Genomic DNA, 25,989 nt, shown 5'->3' with positions numbered 1-25,989 from the left:
GTTACTGACACGGTGGAGGATTTTTTGTGTCATTTTTTGGACAATATTTGTATTGTTAGTAGTTTACATTAATTGAAATCTTAATTTTTACTGAAAAGGTTTTTTATTTAAAATTTCTTATTTTATACTGAGAATTTTTTTCTGGAAAATCTTTTACATTTTTAATCTAACGTAAATGTATAGTGGTAAATTTTGATTTGTTTTAAAATATTTTTTCATTGTGATGTATTTCTATTAACAAATTTACGTTTTTCTTTATAGATGCTGTTCATACTTTGACTTGTGCTTTAATGTTATTGAACTCAGACTTGCATGGAGAGGTATATAAAAAAAACTTCTTAGTCAGTATTTTATGGGTGACTTAAATATTCTTTATATTTATTTCTTTAATCAGTGACATTTCTGAATGCAGCTATTTTTATAATCTTCTCTAACCTAATTTGTTTTGTTTAGTTTGTTATGAATACTTCTTTGTTTAAATATATATTTCTTTTTTTTTAAGGTGGAACAAATGAAATAGATTGCAAAAATTGTACTTTCTGTTTTAATAACAATTCTTAATTTTTATGTCTTAAATCTTGATTACAATTACTTGTTTGATCTATGCAATTGAAGAAAAAATAAACATACTTCCATATGCATGTAATAAACTCTGTTCATGACATGTGGTAAATTCTGTTAATTAGGACTTGTGATCAGACACGTGACTTCAAACTATTAATTATTAAAAATTCATTGGATTGATATTAAATTTTACTCATTCAATGAAATTATATGCTTGTATCAAACATAGGAGATCTATTTGGATTTTTTTTTGCGATGTTAATCTACTTTAAAGTTTTTTTATTATTATTATCTAAAGCATTCACCTTAAGGAATTTTTCAAGTAAATATTTTTTTTAATATTATTTACAACAATAAATTTTTATTTTTTAAATCCTAATTTTATGTCAGCAAAATAAATATTCTATTTTTCATAAGTAATACAATTTAACATTTATGTTGATTTAAAAATAATTCTGCGTATTATGAAAAATAAAAATATAAACTATCTTATAGACTGAAAAATATGAGACCTGTTTCCTTTTTTAAGCATTTATTTATTTATATCATGAACTGTTTTGGTTATTTTATAATAATAATTAGTATTATTTTTTTAAAAAAAAATTTTGAGATCTTAAACTTTTAATCATCGATTATTAAATACAATCAATATGTCTGTGCTGTTTTGACTACTAAAATTTATAAAAAAAATTTCCATTTAAATTTCTAATGCTTAATTAACTTCTTTGTAATCTGTCAGCATTTTTCTAAAGTTTATCACAACATTGACAATATTACAATTTCCTTATACAAAATTATTTCCAAGTTATGCAAAATGACATGTAAATAGTACATTTTTTAAAGTTAATCAATTATGTTGAAAAAACATTTAATTTTAATTACCAAAACATTTACTTTTTTTACCAAAATATATTAAAACTATTAAAACTAGTGTTTAATTTGAGTGCTGATTACACTTCATTTTTTAATTTTCATTATTTTCTCCTTAAATGTCCTGTAAAAAGTCTTTGTATACCATTTTTAATCCTGGAATGAATATTTCATTTTTTAGCATTAATTGCAAAATTAATAATTCTACCACTTCTTCACAATATATCATTGCAAAAACCTATTACCCTAATCATAGCTATCAACTCTATTGGATTTTCCAGTAGACTATTGGATTTTGCCTGTTTCTACTGGTTTAATGAAAATTCTCTTGGTTTTTGTACATTTTAGAAAATTCCTTAAAATTGAGTAAGTTTCCTGAAAAAATCTATATTGAAATAGCATTTTTTACACAGATTATTGCTTGCTTGAAGATTTAAATATACTAATACATAATGTAGCGAGTCTCATTTATAGAAATTAGTTAAAAACTTTTTTTGTTCTAAAATGTTCTGTTTATTTTTATCCAGAGCTCCCTTTTTAAATTATTTTTTTTTAACTATCTTTGATGTATTTAATGCATATTATTAATCAAATATTTAATATATTACCTTTTTTTTTACTAAATTTAGATTACCTTTAATAATTTTATTTAGCTTTAAATCTTGTAAATTTTGAAATTATGTTAATAATATTGCAAACAGTTGTAAATTTCGTAATACTTTAATTTTTCACTAAATTTAAATCTATTTTATTTCCAATATATTTCAATTACAATAACAATTTCTTTATTCAGAATATATGACATAAAATGGTATGTGGAGAGTTTATTGAAATTGACTAAACATAACACATAACATTTCAAGTTCATTTAATATCAACCATAAGTGGAAAATATTGCAGTTTCTCTATTTTGATTACTATAAAAATCTCTAAAATCCTTTGTGTATATTTCGTTCATTATGCAACAATTATTAAGAAATTTGTATTATTTCTTAAGATTTTTTCTTATCCATGTTGGCAGTAATGCCTAATTCTATTATTAGTTCTTGCATGTTTTTTTCTCAGGAATTATTAAATCAAAATGGCTTAAAAGGGTTTCAGCATCAAAGTATTTTATCGCTAAAAAAATTTAGTCCAAATTTTGCAGTTAAAAACTAGTATTAAATTTTAGATTTAATATCTTACCTTTTTTTTAATAAATTTAGATTACCTTTAATAATTTTATTTAGCTTTAAATCTTGTAAATTTTGAAATTATGTTAATAATATTGCAAACAGTTGTAAATTTTGTAATACTTCAATTTTTCACTAAATTTAAATCTATTTTATTTCCAAATATCAATTACAATAACAATTTCTTTATTCAGAATATACGACATAAAATGGTATGTGGAGAGTTTATTGAAAATCTAGCAGAACTCAATGATGGGGAAAATTATCCTAGAGATGTTTTGAAAACTTTGTACCATTCAATTAAAACGCATCCACTTGAATGGGCTTTGTAAGTAATTTCATATTACGTAATTCTTTGATGTATTTTTTGTATGATTTTTTTTTAATGGTTTAAACCGAACATAAATATTTTTAGTACTTTCATATCTGATATATGTATTAAAAAGCATCTTCTGTGGATTATTTTAGATTTTATAATTTGTTAAAACATTAACTTTCGAGTATGGACTAAATTAAAATTATTTAAAATTATAATTTAGTATTATTTATTTTAAGAAATAAATAATTCTCTTTAAAAAGAATTTACTTCAGAATACATTATAGGAAAAAACAATGTGAATAAAGCACAAATAAAGTACAGAATAGACTTACTATAGATCTGGTTTTCTAAAGAAGAACTTTCCTCAATAGCTTTCCTCAACTTTCCTCACCTAAAAGAAAAAGAATTTTTTTTGATGTTTAGACACAGAGAAAGGTTCATGTTTAGAGAACTGAAACTATAATAAGTCTCTGTATTTTGTGTGCTTTATTCACTTTTTTTGCTTTGATCAGATTTAATACTGTTTTTTTTTTCAGTTTTCAAGTGCTTATTATTTAAATTTTAATTAGCTAATTCTTAGTTTTCCAATTTTATCACTTCCTTATTTTTTCACTTAGCAGCAAATTTTGCATCTTAGCTATTCAATTGTATTACAAAAACAAAATTTTGCAGCAAGTTTTAAAATTAATTTTTTATTTCATTTCCACTAATTACTTTTGTGCAAAAACAACTTTGGTAAAAAATATTGAATTTTCTTTGGTTTTTATTCTTCATTCTATTTCAAATTTTAACTATCAATGGAGTAAAACAATCTGTGTATAGAATCCTACCATTATAATCAGGCACGTGATTCATTCTTAAATTGGGCATGTGATAATGAGGCAGCATGTAAATAAGCATTAAATGAATCAGGCATGTGAATCTTCCACTAATTCGCGGAATTCCGCGAATCTCATATAATTTCTTATCATAGCATCCATGCAATGATTCAATCGTTTTATTGGCTATAAATGCTAAGCATTTCTCTATTTTTTTGAAAAATCCCTCTATATACATTATTACAACAAGCAAAATTCAATCTGTACATTTATAAGTCATTTTTTGATACGACGATACTACTGTTTTTTCGATGAATATTTTCAAATTTATTGTTGTCGATATTCTCGTGGTTTTTAAGTTCTGTAATTTTGATACGATATTATTAAGAAGCGAGGAATTTGAATCGCACATTTGAGTAGTTACTTTTTGATGTGATCGATTTGGACTAAATCCATGCGCCTTTTTTATAGTTTTTTTTTACAGCTAATGCTGTTGATTTTCACATCCTGATACTATTATGATACGGGAAATTAAAATCACTTACTTTAGAGTACTCACTGTTTGACGTGATAATTCCACTCTTTTTCTATCAATTATTCGGCAGTTATCACTATATACTTATTTTTGCATATTTTTTCAATGTTTTTAATAAGATATTATTTATTATACCGCAAGTATCTGGAAACAAACATTAAATTGATCCCTTTTTGACGCGTCCGATTTGTGCGATTTCGTTATAACTACGCTTAATTAAATCATTATTCTATTTTTTCAGTTATTGCTAAAAATTGAAGTTTTTAAAATCTTGTTTTTTTTATGCGATGTGCAAAAATAGGAATATTATGTAAATTTTTTCAATAGCCATATTCATTCGTGTAAATATAACAATCCGCAAAACGATGGGAAAAAAAGTACATAGAGAAAAAAAATTCAGATAATTTCTTCTTTCAGAAATTACATGTCTGATAAATATTATATAAATATTGTTTTTTCTAACTTCCAAGTTTGTTATTTTTTTTTAAATGTTTTATAGTTTTTTATTGGATGATGAATTTTTTCATATGATATATATATATATTACCAATCCGAAATTTTAACAATATATTGACATAATGCTGATTTTATAATTTGATTACATTTCTTTGTAGGGATGAGGAAGATGACAAGAAAATCTCGTCGAAAGTAAAAAACTCATCAAATGACTATAGACAGAGCTTTGTTTGTCATAATCCGTTTTTAGAAGTACAAACTTTTTTTTCTCCATTGATCATAGTTTGATTTTTAAAATTTTGCACTGCATTTGTATTATCAGTGAGCATTTAAAATGTTATTATAAATTGTTTCATTTGTTTACATTATTTCTAACCTACTGAATTTTTTACATTTAAGCAAGTTTTTATAAATATTTTTTCTCAATACACAACTTACTCATTGAATTATGAAAGGAAAAACAACAAATGAAAATATATATATATAGGAGCCACAAACAATTAATTGATAAAATTTAGTTTATTTAAAAAATTTTTCTCTTTTTCCACTCATTTTAGTTTTGTTTATCTAATATTGACCAAATTTGCATATCATTTTCTATTTTTGTATACATTTGCTTAAGCATTATTCATTTATTTGTTTTTAAATAGGATTAAATGACTGAATTTGTTTTAATAAAATAAATTCAATATGAGTTGTAATTAATATTTAATTTATGGCAATTTTATTGTGAGCTACAATATATTTAAATATAGGGAATGGCTCATTTTATTCACATCAAAATGTTGCTTTAAATGGCATATTAAGTTTACAACACTGTGTATTTTTTATAAATGCATTGAAATTTATATGCAAATAAAAAAATCATTTATGAGATGAACTTCATAAGTCTACTTCACATAATAATTTAAGGATTTCTTTGAAAATGCCCGGATTTTATAATTTTACTATTTTTTATTCATTTTAATTATCATGATCTTCAGTAGTTTTCTATATATATATATATATATATCTGTCAAAAAAATAGCTGGAGATATACACTGCCCTGCAATAATGGAAGAGACTCAGTTTTTGATATTTGTTTAAAATTTTTGTCAAGATATGCTAAGAGGATTATTTTGTAATTATACAAGTGTTTAGTTCTTGCAATTTTTCATACTTTGCAATAAAATTTAAAGCTTCCAGAGGTTTGAGGGATCGTCAATAAATTAAAAAGAAAGGAAGTATTTTTGAACACCCTTTTGCCAGAAAATCAAGTAATATGCTTGTAATTTGTACCGATTACTTAGATTCTTATTTATAATGACTGCATAAAATTTCATTTATCTAGCTTAAATATTTATGCAAATATGAACATTTTTATAAACAAATTTTTTGTTGTTGCTATATCTGCTTTGTATTTTATTTTTTTGCTATATCTGCTTTTGCTTAATGTTTTTTATGAAATTATTATATTAAGTGTTGAATAGATTTAAAAAATAGTAATAAATAAGTTTCATTAAAAATTTAAAAGTTTTGTTTATTTAAAATTATATTATCTTTTTATTTTCCCCTTAAAACACATTTTTAGAGTCCTTGTAAAAAAGAATGTAGTAATAATAATAAAAAAAGGAGCATTTTGGACATTCCTGAAATAAAAATCTTTTAATCTTTATATATATATATATATATATATATATATATATATATATATATATATATATATATATATATATATATATATATATATATATATATATATATATATATATATATATATGATGTTTAATACTTCTTATAAATTTGAATGCATGGGAAAATAGTTAATGAATTAAAAAAAAAATTCAATTTAATAAATAACTCATAAATTAATGTATCAATTTGGCTTAAATCTATTAGCATGGGTCAGATGATTATTTTTCATTATATGTTTTATTATTTTAATTGTATTTTTTATTTTATGTATGTGTTTGTTTCTTTTTTTTATTAGTGTAAAAAAATTATAAAAAATATATTATAAATAATATAATTGATTACTTAATATAAATTATAATCAATATAATATAATTAATAAATTGCAGTTAATATAATATGATTAATAAAATATAATTAAGGATAATAATACAAGAAATATATAATCTTTTGTTATGTATTTGGTTTGTATTCTTTTTTATACATTTTTATGGGTGTTTTTTGCCTTATGTGTTTTAAAAGTTTCTGACTTAGGTGATATTAAAGCATATTATGAAAATACCAATAGTAATGTTGCTTAGCAGTTTTATGGATAGCTGTTTCCTTTATTTTTAGTTGCCATTAAATTTCTGAAAGTAATGTACTCTATTCTAATAACAATAAGTGTACAATTTGAAATTTAAGTTATTTCAACTAATTTTTCCTTCCTCTTTCTTATAATCAAATTTTAAGTCATTATATTCTTTAAAAGTTTTCGTTTTCATAATTTTCCCAATTGCAGAATTTTCTATACAAAGAGGCAGCATCATGAACATTCCAAAATTTAAATCATCAGTGATGCTTGTTATTACTAAAAACACATGTGGTTCAGTATTGCAAATGCTAAATTTTCTTTTACAAATTTGAGGTAGACATACGAAAGACTCAGAAAAATTTCTTGCAATATAAACTGAAAGTTAAATTTTATCTACACTTGAAAATCATTTGCTAGAATTCAATTTGTATATTTAAAATGAGATATCTAAGATATCTACGTCATTTTAAAATAAATAAAATAGAAAATATCTACAAGTTACTTTAATAGTCTATGGGTACCATTGTTATGTTGCTCAGTTTTTGTTCTTGGAATGATGAATTATTGATTTAGGAATATTTACTAGTTTTTTTAATGCTTTTCTCATTTATACCTTTTTAGGTTCCAAACCCAACCTGTGCTACTGAATATAAGAAAGGTTATGTGATGCGTAAAAGTTGTATAGATGCTAGTGGTAAAAAGAGTGAGTACAATATATCTTTGGTAACAACCAAAATATATGGTATATATGTTTTTTTCTTCTTGTTTGTAATTACAGAATAGTCTTGACCGGACGAGACCGAGCCTACCTTGATCTTGCAAAAGCTCAAATTAGCATAAGCATAAAATTTAATAAATATCTTATTAAATGGAAACAGAGTAATTTGCAAATTTAAGTTTTTAATTGAAAAATGTTTTATATTTAAAGAAAATTTACTTACATTAGAGGATCAGGGTGCATTTACTGCTTCACAAAAGTTACATTATTTTTTTGTATTACTGCATCATTTTAATTGTACTTTAAAATAATTGTAACGGAGTAATTTGTAAATTTTAGTATTTAATTCAAGAATGTATTAGGTTTAAAGAAAATTTACTTACATTAGAGGATCTGCATTTCTTGCTTTACGAAAAGTTACATTATTTGTTGTGTTATTGCATCATCTTAATTGTACTTTAATAATTGTTGAATGTTTTTTTTTTCTGTTTAAACACACTGCTATTTTTTCATGTCGGCATATTGACGGCTAGAGTTGCGTTGGGCTATTGCTCCACGAATCGCTTTAGAGACTAGAGAGCAGCGAGACCTTCACTGTGACTTATACATTGCGTGGAATTTTCCAGAATTTTCCTGTTCGTTGCCAGAGCATCGATCATTTCTACAGTGGCAGTATCTGAAAATTATAATTATTCATCTCTATTTAGCCATGCATCTACCACTGTTATGTCGGTGTTTTCGCAACCTGGAAGTTTTTTATCAGGTTGAAGAGAGGCAAATCGTTTTCATCAATGAGGTGATCGCTAACTGTAATTTTGCATTTCAGCATTCTGTCTTTGTCTTCATTGTAAAATTAAGCGTAGTAATTGTTCCACGTGTCGTGCGTGTGTTTGTCATTATTTGGGAGCAATACTGATTTCTTTCATTGGCTTGGATTTATGAGAAACTCGAGTATTTGAGACTCTACTGTATTGCAAATTTTGAACTGTGGCAATGATGGTGGAAAAAAATGTTTTTTATTGCTATAGTACTCTGTTCTCTACAGCTTGCCAACAACACAAATCTTGTTGCATATTTATTGGGATCACTTCATAATCCGAACTCACCAGTTATAAAAACTATTTGTTTTTGAGAAAATATTGTCAATATTCTTAACATCAGCTTGTATAGTGTGACAATCTTTTATTTAAAGGAAAACTTGATAGCGTTTTCATGCAAGCCAAAAAATTGATGTTGATTACTTCTTCTACACTGAGATGTACCCTGTGTGTGTGGAGATGAATGAGGATAGATGATCTTGATGGAGATCTGATTTGTTCAAAATTTATTTATTTTTAAAATTTCAGAACTGTCCCAATTTTTCAACATCATTTTTAAGAGGCATCAGAATGTTCAGAGACTCCATCATGTCAGTGGAATTCTTAGAAGGCAGCCTGTGTTTTCTTCTCAGCATGCTTTAGCATAAAACTAATTCTAAGTATATATGAAAGCAATTATCTTATCTGAATTTTGCCTAAATTCAACTCTAAGAAAAACCAGGACAGCTAAAATATAAGGAAAAAATTAAATTTTTTACGCATGCGGAAAAGGAGAAAAATGCGTTTAAAAGCAAGCTCGCCTATTTTGAGCACAATCAACAATGGGATGTGCATTGATCGGGGTGTTCAAGCATAGTGGGGTTTATGGTTACAGTTAAAAATGTTGGCGCCATGAGAAAAGTAATTTAAGAAACTTATGTGATGGCCGAAAGGTTGAAAACCGGTAATAATAGATTGAAAGGTATTGTGATAGCATCATCGTCAAACTGTTAAAATGGCTTTCTATTGGGAAATGCTATTTCACTATTTCTATTCTCACTTAATTAGAGTAATCAAATGGTTAGAATTGCATTGAAAACACATATGTTAGATTAAGAAAAATTATATTTAGTTTTCTTATGTTATGTGGCTCTTTCTAAATAGTATCAATTTTTATTATTAAATGTGCTGTCTTCACTTGATTAACTTCATTATTTTCATTTTATTAAATTGTGTGTAAACTTCAAAGCCTTGTATCCTCTTCAAGGAATCAAATTTGTAGTCTGTAAACTATGTTATGTAACACAGATATCTATTTTCATGAAGTATAAATAGATGTATTTATTTATGCTTCATGAATCATTTATTTATACTTCATGATAAATCACTTTTATTTATACTTCATGATTATATTTCAGAGCAAGCAAATAGATTTTAATGTGTTTTCAAAATTAATGATATATTATTTTTCCTTTTTCTAACTATACTTTTGATTATTTTAGCTCCTTTGGGGAGACGAAGCTGGAAAATGTTGTATGCTACTTTAAGAGATTTAGTTTTATACCTTCACAAGGTGAATAATATTTACCAATTTTAAAATGTTTCTTAGAATTTAAAGACCAGAATTTTATGTTGTACACATTTAATATTTAGGATGAGCATGGATTCAAGAAAAATCAGTTGTATGATAGTCTCCATAACTCCATTCGTATTCATCATGCTTATGCGGAGAAAGCTGTAGATTATACTAAAAAGCAGTATGTTTTCAGATTGCACACAGCAGAACAGGCTGTTTATCTTTTTCAAACTAGGTATTTTTTTAATCATCTATATTATTTTGTTTTTGTTTGTATTGATTTCTACAAAATATTTTTCTGGCATTTAAGATATTTTCCTCTTCCTAATGGATTTATGTCTTAGAATTCTAGATGATAGTCATGCATTCTAAGGCAGAGAGTCATTTTTAAATTCTTGAGTAAATGACTCATGATCACCATGAGAAATTTCAAGACTTTACAACTTTATATGGTTTCAAAATTTTTGATTTCATTTATGAAACTGTTTCACATTAATAAAAGGCCAGGTTGCAAATGTTTTGAAGCCCATTGGAATTGCTTGGTGGATGTATATTTATAATTAATATCCTAAATGTCACATGCATTGTAATGAAGTACAATATTAGAATGAACGTTATTCATTCCTTGGTTTAAATTTTTTTTCTCAAAGTCATTCAACTTTGATTTTAAAAAAAAATTTGTAAGTTTAAAAAATAATTTTCCTGAATGTTTGAATATATTTGCATATGTATATGAAACTGTTTTGAATTATAAAAATCAACCAACTGATGGTTTTGAAATTTTGGGTTTAACAAAACAATGACACTGGTGTTTTGGACAACAACAAAAATTACAGCTTGACACATGCAGAACTGCCAATGGGTGGAATTAGGACCCTTTGTTGGACAATTGTAAGGCAAGCCAAGCAAACAGATTTTCAAAAAATTAATGGCAGTATCATATTTCTTTCAACATGCAGCATACATTTTGTGTAACTATAGAATCTAGTATTTAACATTCACTACAAAATAATTCTTGCTTCCCCCCCCCCCTTCATTTTATTAAAATGTCTAATTTCAAATATGTATTGCCTATTTTCTTCATGAATGTGTATGATAATGAAATGTACCTAGCTTCTAAGTAGCGTTTGTGCCAAATTTTTGGAGTTTATTTGAGTTATCATATGTTCAAAATTTGTATCAAAAGTTTTACAATTTAGATGTAATACTTAACTAACATTTATGCAAAAACATATTAATTTTTATAATACTCTCTGTTTTGAAGCTTAGTGCAGTAAATCTTATTTGAACTGACTGCCATAAAAATACATTTTTACATAACACTTACTTTTAATCTTGACAGAAGCTAAATTTAGTTTTCAATCGATTCTATTAAGCTTTATCACATTTTTCATTCTGAAATAATATCATTTTTAATCTGATTTTGACATATTATAATAGTACTACTATTAATACAAATAACATTTGATCACAGTAAAATTATATAGTCTTATACAATTATAGTTGTTTTGTACTATCTTTTATGTGTTCTGTCATTTGAAATTGCTTATAACTATTGAAGGAAAATGAGGAAAACTTAAATGGTTTATCCATAATTTTGTTTGTTCTCTGTTACAGAATAGTATTTATTTTTTACTGTATTATGTTTATGAAATTATCACTATTGATAATGATTTACATTTACAACAAATTTAGTTAGCTGATTGCTAATTATACAATAAGAATTTGTTGAAAATAGTTTTAATTTAATTTAAAATCTGTTATTAATATTATGATATAATTATTTTAGTGATTCAAAAGAACTTGAAAGTTGGGTTGATACCATTAATTTAGTAGCTGCTAGTTTATCATCACCTCCATTGCCTAGTGGTGTTGGCTGCCAACGAAAATTTCAGAGGCCTTTGTTACCAGTTAGTCACACCAAATTGAACTTGGTAAATTTATTAGAATTTTTTTATACAAGTTTAAAATAGTTTCTATAACTCAAGTTTATAAGATTAACGTTATATTAGTCAATAAAAAACGCTACAGAAACAAAGTCACTTCTCTTTTGTTATTATTTTTGGCATGACTTGAATGATTTTGATATGGACGATGTGTTGTTTAAAAAATATTGTGCCACTTATCGTACACTTTATCAGTTAATTTTAAATAAAAAGCTCAGTGTAGTCTATAAAATTGCCTATGTGAAATAACCATTGAAATGATACGCTATTATTCCATCAGGCTTTTTTCTTTAGTGATATGTTAAACTGTTTCTTTACTCCAATTAACTGCAAATATCAGTTACTTTAAATCTGAAATTATTTGTGTAATTGTTGAAATAAAACTAAATTTATGTAGAAAAGTTGCCAAAAATAGGAGGTTTAAAATCAAATCAAAAAATTCCGAAGACATTTATTTATATTTTTCCTTGAAGTAATTTGAAATATAATGCCATGTGTTAAGATTTAAAATAAAAAATTACATTGATTACTTAGTTTTCATTCAGTTAAAAATGCCATTATATTACCTTTGATATTATTTAAAACTATCTTCTATTCTTTTTTGAACTTTAAATTATTTTTTTGATAAAATGTTCTTAAAAACTGATAATATTTTCTCCTTTTTTTGCAATAATATTTAATTTTCTTTTAACTGAATTTTTTAAAAAAAAATTTTAAGCAAAAACTTTTTTAGGAGTACAAAGGTTGTGTTTCAGATATCTTTCCTTATGACAATTGCACTTTTGAAATTTTCATATAAATGCTCAAATATATTTATAAATTAAAAAAAAAAAAAGCAAGCAATAATAAATTTTGATGTCTCAGTAAAGTCTTGTGTTTGAACTGAATGTTCAAAAGTAATCAAGTTCAATTCTGTATGACAAATAAACAAGTTTCTAACAGTAACTAACAAAATTTTTCTGTTTGAGAAACTTATCGCACTAAATAACTTCTTCTATACTTCTTATGAAACTAATTTACTTCTTCTTTACTCATTTTTTTATCGAGGAAGTTTGTATTTTTTTAATTAATGGCATTTGCATTTATTTTTATGTTGCATGTTTTTTTGTTATTAATTTGTTTCAGAAACTAGAATGTTCCAGTTGCGAAAATATGTGTTTGTCTAGTTAAAAATAATGATGTCATTTAGTTTATTCAATTTAATTTTAAATTGATTATATTTTTATATCTTTTAAGTGAGTTCATTTACTTATTTTTGTATAGATGTTAATAAAATTTTTTCTTTGAGAAGCAATTCTGATTGTTGAAATGAAATGTTTTTGTTTTATTAAAAATGAATTTAAAAAAATGGGAATGATGTATTAGTGATATTTTAATAAGCTCAATATTTCATTTAAAAAAAAGGGACACAAGTTTTAGAATTAAAATTTTAATTTGGTTAAAAAGGTGAGATGAAAATATATTGTAAAGCTAATTAAATTAAATTGCAAAATTAATAATTTGAAAAATAAATTTTTGTCTAAATTAGAATAAAGTTAAAAAAATAGCCAATTTTACACTATAAATTTTATACTTACATGATTCCAAAAGAAAATAGATAACTTTTAATTAAATACTAATTTCTTTGGTATTTGATATAATTGTATTATGCTTGTATGTTTTACATCTTCTTACTAGATATAAAGATCTAATTATGGTGCCACATTTTCTTTTTTTATTTTTTGTTCCATTTTTATTGACTGGAAAATCACGTGGTAGGATTCAGTTTTCCAACATTAATTTTTACATTGCTTTGGTTGTCATCAGCATAAAATTTATATAGGTCATAAAGTTATAGTTTAAATATATGCATTACATGTACTGCACTGTTATTAACATTACATGCACTGTTATTATTACGTTTTTGATTTTGTTTGATTTCTAAATTAAGAGTTTAGGTGGATTGTTTTTATTATTATTTTTAGAATCACGTAATTCTACTTTACAGTTTAAGTTAAAGTTATATAATTTGGTGAGCATCAGCGAACAGAGGGCTCAGCCCCCTTGTATGTAAAAAAATTAGAAAACTCTTACACATTTATATATCAGCTAATAGAGTATAAATATGATTTGTATTGTTTGTATTGGCTTTAGTTATAAGGGGGGAATAAAAACAATCACACTTTATGAAACAATTAATAATAATATGTTGAAATTAAAAAAAATAAGGATTATGAGATAAGAGTATAAAGAAAAGTGCTTTGAAATAATATTTATATCTGTGAAGGGTTTAAATTTTTTAATGAAATGTATATTTGCTTTAGACATGTACTTATATAATATATGTATGCTTGTGAGTTAATGATACTGTAGATCATATTTCAGCATTAATGTTGCATTGAATTTTTTAGTAGTTACTACTTAATGAAATTTATTGTTTCATCACAGAATCATTATAGATACCTTAGACTAATTTTAAGTTTTACTAGTTATTAAATTTTTACTCTTATTTAATTGATAATGTTATTCAGGAAGTTCTGTTATGAGTAACACAAAACCTTTGTTTTAACTGAATTCATTTGAGTGTTAAAATAATGTTCTTCTAAATAAATAATCCCAAAAAACTGCAGCAGAATGATATACTTAATTGAAAAATCTTCAAATTTTTTAACTCCTCTTGTAGCTCTAATCACATTGCCTGAAAATTTCTGCATTTCATACTTTTATTTCTGCATCTTTAATCTTTGCTTTCATTCTTCTTCTTTAAACTCTGAACTTCACTTCCTCTGCTTACTCTCCTTACTGAAGGGTTAAATCATGGTATTTAACACTTAAATAGTTGATTCAGCTCTTGTTAAACTCACTAAACCCAAACTCTCCTTTTTTGCTAATCCTTTCAGTAAACTAGGTCACTATACCTTTTTTCTCTCCTGTTAGCTGTACAGTTTCTATTATCCCGTTTTGGTTTTAAAGTCATTTTTCGGACTGTTAACAAAATTAAAGTCAATTTATTCTCATAAAAATTTAGATTAAAGGATAGTTACGTCTATGATCAAGATTGAGACAAATCATCATTGTTTCAAATTGTTAGAATCTTGGCTATAAATTCCATTTAGACAGTGTCAAAATTATTTTCACCCCTGTCACATCAACTGATCTTGTCGCCCTGGAATCTTGTTTCATTCATATGAATGTTGATTCCCTTGTTAACCGCATGACTTCCTCACCACCTCTCCATAAAATATGTAAATGCATTTTGCCCTGATTTGCCTCTCTGGGCGAAAGCGGTTTTTATAGATTAGTTTTTCCATCCTTATTTTTTTCTAATTAACTCTTGGCTACCATGGTTTTTGTAGTTTTCTTTTTCACAATTATTTTCCATTTTTTTTGTAGGTAACACTACACTTTGTTTCAGTCACTTTTATTTTTTTCATTAACATTTGGCAATTCTCGGCACCTATTTTCGAGACCCTGAAACATGTGGACTTCCTTCATGATCCTCATATTTTTTTGAAGTCAATGAAATTTTTAATTAAATATAGTTTTCCTCTACTTTACATTATAAATAATTGAATTGACAATCTCAATTCTCTTCCTGACTATTAGGTCTAATTTTTATAGAATTTTAATTTAGTTGCTTTGCTGCATAGCAGAACAGTTTGCCTTGGTATTGTTCAGTAATAAATTAGTGCATATATATGTTCCAAGCTTTTGTATGCCTATTTTGACCAAAAGCATCCTTTTGCCCTTTAAAGGACAATGTTATTCAATTTTTTGGAATTAGCTACAGCATTTATATGCACTATAAAGCAACCTGCTAAAAAACATACAATTATCAATATTCTGCAATAGTTCCTATATTCTCTGTTGCTGCCAAACTCAAGATTCTGTAATGTGATTATAAATAATATTTTGCCACAAAATTGTGTTATATGTTAAGTATATTATGAAAATAAGGAATTGCATGCTAAATTGTTTAAAATTTGACACTCTTATGAAATCTTTTAAAGTGTCAAAAGGCACCTCATAATAGAAAAATTGTATATCATTTTTTATATACAAAAGGAACTGGTAGAAATTGATATCACTAAATTAATTTAAAAGCTATTTAACAGAAGACAAAGAATCAGTAGTGGAGGATTTATTTAAAGAAAAAATTTTAAAACTGACTTTTGATACTGCTGATAGCGAAAGTGTTAAAATTCTATCTTTTTCTTAAAGCTTAATGGATTCATTATCTTGAATGATTTATTTATTTACTGTACAATCTTCAATCAGTCTGTTACACTGAATGACCATTTTATTATTGCTAGTCTCTTGACTTCATAGCATGGAAACTAAAAGTTTTTGTTTGGTCATGTGAGACTGGATGGTCGTGGATCTTAAAGTTGAATGACTCTTTCAATTTTATTCTGCAAATGCTCTATAGTAGTTGAGATCTGAGAATGGTGAAGTTCTACACAGCAAAATTTATCTCCATGTTCTTTAAATCCTTCCTTTACAATACAAGCAGTATGGTATGAAGTATTATACTGTTGAAAGTACCCCTCACTCATAAATTATCAATATTACAGTACTTATTATAATTGGTCATCAATATTGTTCAAATATTTATCAGATTTAAACTACCTTGTACATAAAATAAATGTAGAGCATGCTAGAAAACTATCCCTAAGGTATCATAGTGCCACCTCCAGTGTTGTAACAATGCATTAAGAATCCATGCCTCTGTGTTGCTTTGCAAGAGGTTATAATTCACCACCTATTCTAAAATACAAATTCTACCAGAAGTCTTAGGCTCGTCAATGATGCCATAGCATGACTGACTATTGCTTTTTTGACCTCTCGTGTTTGTTTCCATAAGATTTAGTTTATAATACAGTTGAAACCTTAGATTTGTAACTATCTTTAATATTTTGAAACAGTTATTCACTTTATTTTTATTCCTATTGAGAGAACGAGGTGGTTTGTTCATTTTAATTTTAAATAAAAGATATCGTTTGAGCAGCTGTGATCTACACTGTGTAAGCTGGTAGTTTATTATTTTAAAATTTATTTTGATTAATTGTGGCAATTGATGAATAAAATATTTATAACTAACTATAGGAATATTATTGAATGACTAGTTTTGTTTTGTTATTAAATTTACATAATTTTTTTTTTACTAGAAAAGGGAGAAATATGTTCAGTTTTGATTTTCAAACTGCATGATAAGCAAAAGAATCTGAAATGTATTATTATGTATTTATAATATAAATCAATATTTAAATGGAACTCACAGTCTTACGCAACGATAGAAATTTTACTGAAGTTCATTTATAAATATTTCTGTTTTCTTACACAACAATCTAGGGCATTATGTTAACATTGCTCTCATTCTCATGTTTATCTGTAATTTTTAATGACTTTTTTTTTTCTTCATAGCATATTATCTAAAATGTAAGGAATTTTTTAAGAAATTTTGCTTTGAAGCCATAAATAAAAATGTATAACATGAACTCATGTAAGAGTACATAAATCTTATGTTGTTTATGTATGTAAATTATTTATGCATTTCTGTTTTCTTTAGCGAGAGCAACTTCAAGATCATGAGAATAGAATTGTGTGGTTAGAGAAGGAATACGAGGAACTTGTTACTAGAACACCTGAGAAAACTTTAAAAGCTAGATTTGCTCAAGAGTTTTTGGAAAAAGAAGCACATTTGACAAATGAAGTGGGTTTAATAACTTAAATTTGCTTTTTTTTTAAAAATTATAATTTTTGTTATACTGCAGAAATTTTTTTTTTATATTTGTTTACTTCTTACTGTTTTCTGAGCAATTCTAAAATTTTTATTTGGAAAAAATAAAAAAAAATTCAATTTTTGAAATAACCAGCGATTTAATTTCATTATTCAATTATCTCATGAAGACATTTTTGTTTAATTTTTTTTTTTTGTTCTCTGTATTGCATAATTTGTATTCAATTCTTTTTTTGTATTGCATAATCGTACAATTAAATTGTTATTTTTACTTCAATTAAAATGTATTTATTTTTTAAAATATATTTTGGTGAAAAAATACTATCTGATTGTTGCTTTGATTATTCAATGATATGATTTTATAATTTTCAGCAATTTAAATAAATAAAAATAAGCCTGCAGTTTTATTTAGTTAATTATACTCTTTACTTAATAGCTGCTCAGTTTTTTTTACAAACTCAGGTGGCTCTTGTAACTGTGTGGGTGGGCCAATTAAAATTAATTTGGGGTGAATGGGCTGCATTACGAATTCCGTGAAAGGTTTAATATAAAGTAAAATATTAGCAACCTCTTTTCATCATTATTAAAGTTAAAGTACATTAGTAATGATTATGTGCTATGAAATTTGGGAACATTTTAGAATGATTACATGGGTAAATATTTTTGACAAAATTTGTGGAGATTATTTACTCTAATGTAGAAAATTATGAAGATCATGATCATTTTCTGCTTAACTCTCATTAGTTTTTTCAACAACCATGTCAATGAATATTACGAACGATTGTGTATCATAACTGTTGAATTTCTCTTTCTTTTTTGACTTTTCAAAACTTCCGAAATGCAGTTAATTTGGAAGTTTTTATAGACAATTTTTGAATTCAAATCGGTAACTGCTACCGCTTTTTTTTTTTTTTTTTTTTTTTTTTTTTTTTTTAAAAAACTTGACTTTTTTTTCTCTCTCAGTAGATTAGCTTATTTTCTAATATTTTTCAAAAGCCAGTGAGAAAACTGCACATGATACCTCAATGTTTTCTTTGTATTTTATGACATTATTTACCATTCTGAACATCAGAATTCAATTTGTAATTTATCTTTTATGCATTGTAATAGAGTTATTTCACTTCAGAGGGTTCATGGCTGAAATTTTGATTTAAAAAGGGGACGACGAACATTATAAGTTTGGAAACATTGTGTTTCTCAGTGTATTGAAGAAGTGTCTACTTTGTTTAAGAACTAGGTTGTTTAATAGAGTTTAAGGTTTCTCTACTCCTAAGATTCATATTCTTAAATCATTTAACTTTAAATGTGGTTTTCAGCAATAAAAATATGAACTAATCCCTGAGAAAAATTAATTCAATCAAATGAAATAAATGAATCAAATAAAAAAAAAGGAAAATAAATAACTTCAGGAATGTATAAATAAAGAATACAGAGATTAATAAAGTTGAAAGCTGCATTTACAGAAGTTCTGAATTCAATTAAAATTATTTTTCCTGAGAGCTACTGGTTATTATATTTCTTTCTAAAATAAAAGTTTCAAACTGATAATTTGAAAAACAATTCTGAAACAATCATTTTATTTAAAACCATTTCTGAAAAGCTTAAGTTTATTTAGCTTCATCAACTGATACTGAAATATAGTAGTCAAATAATTTTGTTCAATCAATGTGCTCATTCATAGACCAAAACTGTCTGTTTTACCGAAAAGAATAATACGTAAAGTATAGTTAATTCACTAGGAGTTGGCACTCGATTTCACCTCCTCGGGCGCAGAGTTCATTTCAGCTTGGGAACCCAGAAACATCTCCACACTTGAAATTGAGACAACCCTTAACGTGCGCCAAATGCAAACTGTGAATTCTTTGTCAGTCACTTTGCTTTATCATCTGCTATTATACCTTTCTTTACGCTAACTAATTAAATATATTTTAAATTTAAAAACTGCTGTTTTCGCAGCAAAGTTTTTCTGATTTATTTAAAACAAAAAAGTTTAATAACATGTTAAGCCCCAACTTAAAAGTAATTTGGAAATTAAAAAGTTTTTCACATGGATCTTTTTAACCATTGATTAATATTTTGTTGAAGAATACAAACAAAAATATACATTTTTGCTCATAAATATGTGAACACGATGAAAAAAAAATATAACCAAAGATCTTGAATATTTATTACAACTGACTTAACAAGCAAATAATTATTTAATACCTAATTGCTTTTTAATAGTGCATGTATGTGAAAATTAGTTTAACCCTTTGATTGTTAGTATATAAAGAAATGTCATAATTCAGAATTATTTACATTAATGTCCTTATTTAGCAGTATACAATTTATAGTTTTAATATCAACTAATTGATCTAAATTAAACACTTGTTTTTTATTTATTTTATCAATACAAATTTTAATATAAATGAAGCTGAGGTATTCAAAGCAATGTATTTTTTCAATTAAAAAAAATAATTAAATTTCATAGAATGTTAAGAAGAAATAAAAATTAACTGCATAAATATAAGCATATTAAATAGTAAAGGTACGTTTTAGTTCTAACAATTCGAAAAATAAACAATTTCTTTTTTATCAATTATTTTAACCTTTTAGGGTTTTAAATTTAACAAAATTCTTATTGGCGTATTGCAGCTTTAAATAAATAAGAAAGAAATACTTGAGATTGTACATAAAAATATTTTTAGTGAATTTAATGTTTTTCTTTAACAGTTTTTTAAAAATATTATTAAAAATGTATTTTGAAAATTATGATATAAATGACTGTAAACGAGCTGCATAGATATGTTACAAGTTTATTTACACTGGTGACAGAAAGTAATTTTAAAATAAAATTGAAAAAATAAAATTTAGAAAACACCTCATTCTCATTTATACTTTTGACTGCACAATTTATAGTTGCAATCTAGTTGAATAGAGTTAATTTTCATGCTATATAATATATCAAGTAAAAACTAAAAAGCAGAAAAAATTCTGGAAATATTTTCTTATGAATTTCTTAAAAGATAAAAATAACTGGTTTTTCAATAGAATATCTTGCTATTGAAGTAACATAATCGAATTTCATTTCTATCACTAAATAATCAAGTCACATGCTAAGCATAGATACTACTTAAGACACATATTGAATTTCCTATTACAAATAGCTAATTTGTATAATCAAATAATGTTAAGTTTGAGTACTCAAACTGACTGTTACAGTATTTGATATATAGATTTTAAAATTCTCCATAAAATTAATAAATAAGTAAATAAATAAAACTTAAAAAACAAATAAATGTCATAAACTTTATACTTTCTGTTACTGTATCAAAATTTTATTTATATGAATAATTTTTATAATATTTATAGCTAAACACTTACATTGATCATTTTTAGTTTCTTCTGAACAAAAATCCAATGCTGTTTAGCGTAGATATTTTTGTGGCAAATCATTTTTCTATATAATTTTAAAATTGCAGATTTATGTTTTTTTGAAATAATACACATTTCCATCAGCAATAAGACTCAAAATTGTAAAAAATGTAAAAGAACTTCATATTTTTTTCATTTTGTTACAATCCAGATTTCCATTTTTTTTAAATAATATTTATTTGAATAATAGAAAATTTAATTACATAAAATATTTAAAAAAAAAAAACATTCAGTTTAAATCACATTTGTTTAAGCCAGCCAACCCTAGTCTCAATTAACAATAAAATCATGCAGATGTTTGCTACTTAAAACTAACACATGGTGGGTATCAGAAATTAAAATTTTGCAGAATATTTTTAATTAAGATCTTTGTTTTTCAATAAAATAAAAATTAAAAATTTAGCACTAATGACTGACGTTTACTATTCATGCTCTTTTTTTAAAAAAAATTGCAGGTTAAGTTGACAAAAATTTCATATTTTGATAAGGGAAATATTTTTCCATTTTTTTATTCTTTATTTATTTATATTTTAAATTCAAATATCCAATGTATAAGTTTAAAAAGGAATATTACGAGTGATAAGAAATGTTTGGCGTTTATTATTTCTTTATTTTAATTATATGTATTATATGTTATACTCATTTCAATTTGAAAAATCCTTCCAAATATAATATTATGTCTTTTGATTTCTAAACTCAATGTGTATAGATTGTTTGATCTAAAAGAGGTATTATTTTTCTTATTTTATAATAAATTTTATGTTTTGCAATAATTTTGATTGATAAAAGACTATACAGATTCTGTGAATGGTAGTAACAAAATAATTTTACAGTGTAGCAAACACAGTGCAGTGGTGTCGTGAAATAATATTTTGAATACAGTCTAAATAAAACAGATGCAAAAAATTCTTGCACATTTCTGTGCTAGCTTATTAACACATTCATTAGTTATGTTCTAGAAATAAGGATACTTTAATCAGTCAATATTCTTTCAGAAATTGTTTGAAGTAGAAAGACCTATCTGGGCTTCATTTTATTTGTTTAAATGTTCATCAAGTGTTTATTGTTGACATACTTACAACTTAAATAAACCTCTCCCTGCTTATGTTTGTCCAGGTAGATATTATTTGCTTTTTATGCAATTAATTTTTATAGTTTTGGTTTGTTTTGGTTTATCTTTAACCCCATTTTCTTTACCTTTGTGCTTAAAACGATTGTATTTGTTCTTATATCTTGAAGGGTATTAGTCAGGAAACAGAGATCACCTGCAAAAGCAAGATAAAAATAAAAACAACCATTTAAATTCTTCCAAATATTTTTAATATTTGATTCACTATAAAATCAATAATAAAGAGGACTGTGAAAAAAAGCAATTCCTTGGTGAATACCAAAATTTACCTCAAAGCTTTGTGACCCGCTGGCTAACGTGGATTCTCATAGGTTTTTGGATCTACTTAATAGTTTTTTAGACAAAAAATCATTCAGAGATTCTGTATAGTATCTTTTAATTTTATTAGTCATAAAATCCGTTAGATAAACCTTCATCTAACTATGTTCTATTTCTAACAAAATGCATATTGGGCAAAATGCATATTTCTAACAAAATGCAAAATATTAAACAACATATCACTACAGATTAAACAACTGGTTTTGACTGTGTACTGATAAAAAATTTCTATATCTATATTTTTCTATATTTTCTATATATTTTTCTCTATACAAAAATTTCTATATCTATATTCTATATTTTTGAAACTGAGTATTGATATTTTGCTTGGTTTATATTTTGATTAAAAGTTCATTTTTGTTTGTTATATAATTTTATAATTGAGTGCAATTATTGTATAATATAAGAAACATTGATTAGTCCCAAACAAGCCAATGTATTTATTTTTGTAGTGCATGCTTTCTAGAAGTATGTTCGTTCCTGCAATGCATGTTATCTTGATACATTCGACACTAAGTGCTCGATCTCTTATTACAGTTATGGATTGATGCTAGTCAGTTGAAATTTAATTAATGTCAGCTTTATGAGTTTATCCATTATTGCAATTAAATTCTAACCAAATTCAAATTCAAGCACAATAAAGTTTCACAAACTTTTATTTTTAAAATAACTGGCGTAAAAATAATGTTTTTGTTTGAATTTTAAAGTTATTCCCTTTTTTAGCTAACAAGATATCGAACATATGCCTATCTTCTAAGAACTAGAATGGCTCAACATCCTGAGTTGGAAACACCTCTAGTCCAAACAAGTATTGGAGAAGTGGAAGAACCAGATCCAAATAACAGTCCCAAGGCTAAATCTAAGTTTAGTATTAGTCCCAAGTCTTCACCTGTAAAAAAGAGTGTAGTAGCCAGTTCTACGATAACAAGTGATTGCAATAGTGTTCAAGAAAAATAGGCTTTAAAACTCCCTAAGATCTGTGATTGATTTTCTTATGAAATGCTTCAATGAAAATAAAGAAGAAACTGAAGACTGTATTCACCTAACTATGGATTCACATTCAATCTTTGTTGAAAGTGCAATCAATTCCTAGCGCTTGAATTTCAAATTTCATGTGTAAATTTTGCATCTCATATGACTGTTTTCATGGAATCCAATGAACGTCTCTCAGGGCTTGATTATCTAAAGGTACTAGGACCTTGGTCACTTTCTTTCTTTCTTTTTTTTTAAAAATCTTTTTATCTCTTAGACTTCAAGGAAAATAACTGTAGGATGATTTCTATTTTTTAATTTTAGTGCATTATTTATTAGATTTTCTTGATAAATGTAAACTTAAAACGTCTAACCTATAAATAAAGATACTTTGTCGAAAATCCCAATAAAAGACTCAAAATTTGCCTCTAAGCTCTAGACCTAAATTATTCATAGTCAGGCTCTGAGGCCATTTGGAATTTTTCATAAAATTGGTGCTCAACTACGATTGCTTATCATTGTACAGATCTATCATAAAAAAGTCTACATAGATTTTTATGGTGCCAACATTCCAGTTGCGACTTATTTACCAAAAGTTTTTGTTTGTTTGTGTTAGTTTTTGTATGATTCTAGAAATAAGTCAAATGTGATGTTTATGGTCTAATTTTTCCAGTATTTTTTCTTCCTGAGGGAAGAGAAGGTTTTAATAATAGTTATTTATTAACAGAGTACTTTATATTAGGAAGAATAAATAATTGTGCATTTTCCTTTTTAATAGATTTTCACTACATGTTTATATTTAAGTACATCTAAGCCTGTAAAACACTTTGTAAAAATATAAAGGTCTGATAGTTTTGTATATATTTATATTTAATAATTATAATGTACAATATGAAATGAAACTAATCAGAAGTGTAGTATAACGATAATTTCTAAAAGTTAGTTTGAAGCAAAAATATAGCAAAAAGTCCAATTACGAGTATCAAAATGTAATTTGCTGAACTAAGAGATGATTCTATCATGTATTTACTTCATGCTGTTCTGTTCATAGTAATTTAACTCCGATTAAAATAAGAATGATTTTTGTTAAGTTAATTTAATTAACTACTAGTAAATCTTATTTATTTTAGATTGCGAAGTTAAGATTTTTGGAGGAATACTCATTTTTCTTTCTACTTCATTTTTGGTCCTGCAAAAACTTCTTTTTTGTTTGATAAATGTTTTTTTATATTTCTATGATAAATTTTTTTGTGAAATACTATACATTAATAGAAGACTCTCTATGTGTTCAAGCAATTGTATATAGAATGAGATTTTAGATCAAAGACTGGAAAATTGCAGTAATTGTTATTTTGACTATAAAATTTTTTTTCTTCACACTTTATGAATTATCAGCAATAAAACTTTAATGAAGGTTATGGGGAGTATTAAAAAACACTTATCAGTTTAAGAGTTGGTTTATTTATCCAAATATCCAATTTTGTGACTTTAAAATTATAATAACGAAAGTGTTCCCAACTATGTAATTCTTTGATTTTGCGATTTCTTTGAAAAAATGATAATAAAACTATGTTTATATTTTTGTAGTCTCAAGTTGTGTAACAATCTATGTTTTGACTATTATAAATAATTTTTTTAGCAATACTGATTAATTAATTAATTATAGAAAGATATTGTTTGCTTCCATGTCTTTGAAACTAGCAATTTAAAATAAAATATATTTAGTAACATTAACTGTTAGATTAAGAAAGTCAAGCCGTCTTGAGTCTATCTTTATTTGTTATATTATGCTATATTTTATTTTATATTTCTATCGTAAAAAAGAATACAATTCAGTTTTTTTGATTAGAGAATATTAATGTTGTTCATCTTGAAATACACATAATTTTGATCACTATGTTCGATTACTAAAAGTTATTTCAAGTAATTTAGAATTTAATATTTTCAGTGGTTTCCCCAAAATACTTTAATTTTTGAAAACTAAACACATATATACATTTTTACTCGCAAATTTTATGAAAAATTTATAAGCGAAACTTCAACGAAACAATTTCACATGAAACGAAAATTTTTAATTCCATGTTCTGAATGTACAAAGTTTCAACTATAATCATCTATAGCTTCCTTAGTACATCTACTAAATGCATTACTTATTTAGAATTTTTTAAAATTAATTTCTTACCTAATTTGATTTTTAAACGGTAATATTTTGAATATTTTAAGCATTCATAGTTTAATGTTTTAAGGCTTCTTCACACCTGATTTGTGGAACCTGATTATCCAAAACACAATCATGCAAGACTTCAGTTGTTTTACAAGCATTTAAAGATTCCTTACACTCCCTTCATCATAATTACAGCTGATGTTATGCATTTACCGATTTTCTTTTTTGTTTTAACCTTGAGCCATTTAACATTGCAT

At 25.4% G+C, this 25,989-nt stretch overlaps 1 protein-coding gene across 3 annotated transcripts in view; it reads left to right on the top strand.

Annotated features, from left to right (window-relative positions):
• Positions 1 to 23,606, top strand: part of LOC107454550 (Exchange factor for Arf 6) — a 104,390-nt gene extending 80,784 nt beyond the window's left edge. For all 3 annotated transcript variants that reach the window (XM_043051857.3, XM_071183713.2, XM_071183712.2), the window contains 9 exons: positions 262 to 320; positions 2,801 to 2,934; positions 4,893 to 4,986; positions 7,601 to 7,682; positions 9,997 to 10,067; positions 10,148 to 10,305; positions 11,860 to 12,004; positions 17,565 to 17,708; positions 23,320 to 23,606. In XM_043051857.3, the coding sequence (XP_042907791.2) occupies positions 262 to 320; positions 2,801 to 2,934; positions 4,893 to 4,986; positions 7,601 to 7,682; positions 9,997 to 10,067; positions 10,148 to 10,305; positions 11,860 to 12,004; positions 17,565 to 17,708; positions 23,320 to 23,553 (1,121 nt within the window). In that variant the 3' untranslated portion in view covers positions 23,554 to 23,606. The remainder of the gene's footprint in view (positions 1 to 261; positions 321 to 2,800; positions 2,935 to 4,892; positions 4,987 to 7,600; positions 7,683 to 9,996; positions 10,068 to 10,147; positions 10,306 to 11,859; positions 12,005 to 17,564; positions 17,709 to 23,319) is intronic.
• Positions 23,607 to 25,989: the final 2,383 nt, after the last annotated feature.

This window comes from Parasteatoda tepidariorum, chromosome 7 (genome assembly GCF_982258835.1).
Source record: "Parasteatoda tepidariorum strain Cologne lab strain chromosome 7, Ptep-v5.0, whole genome shotgun sequence".
Classification (NCBI taxonomy): Eukaryota; Metazoa; Arthropoda; class Arachnida; order Araneae; family Theridiidae; genus Parasteatoda; species Parasteatoda tepidariorum.
The sequence above is the reverse complement of the archived record's forward strand: the minus strand, read 5'-3'. Positions and strand labels throughout refer to the sequence as shown.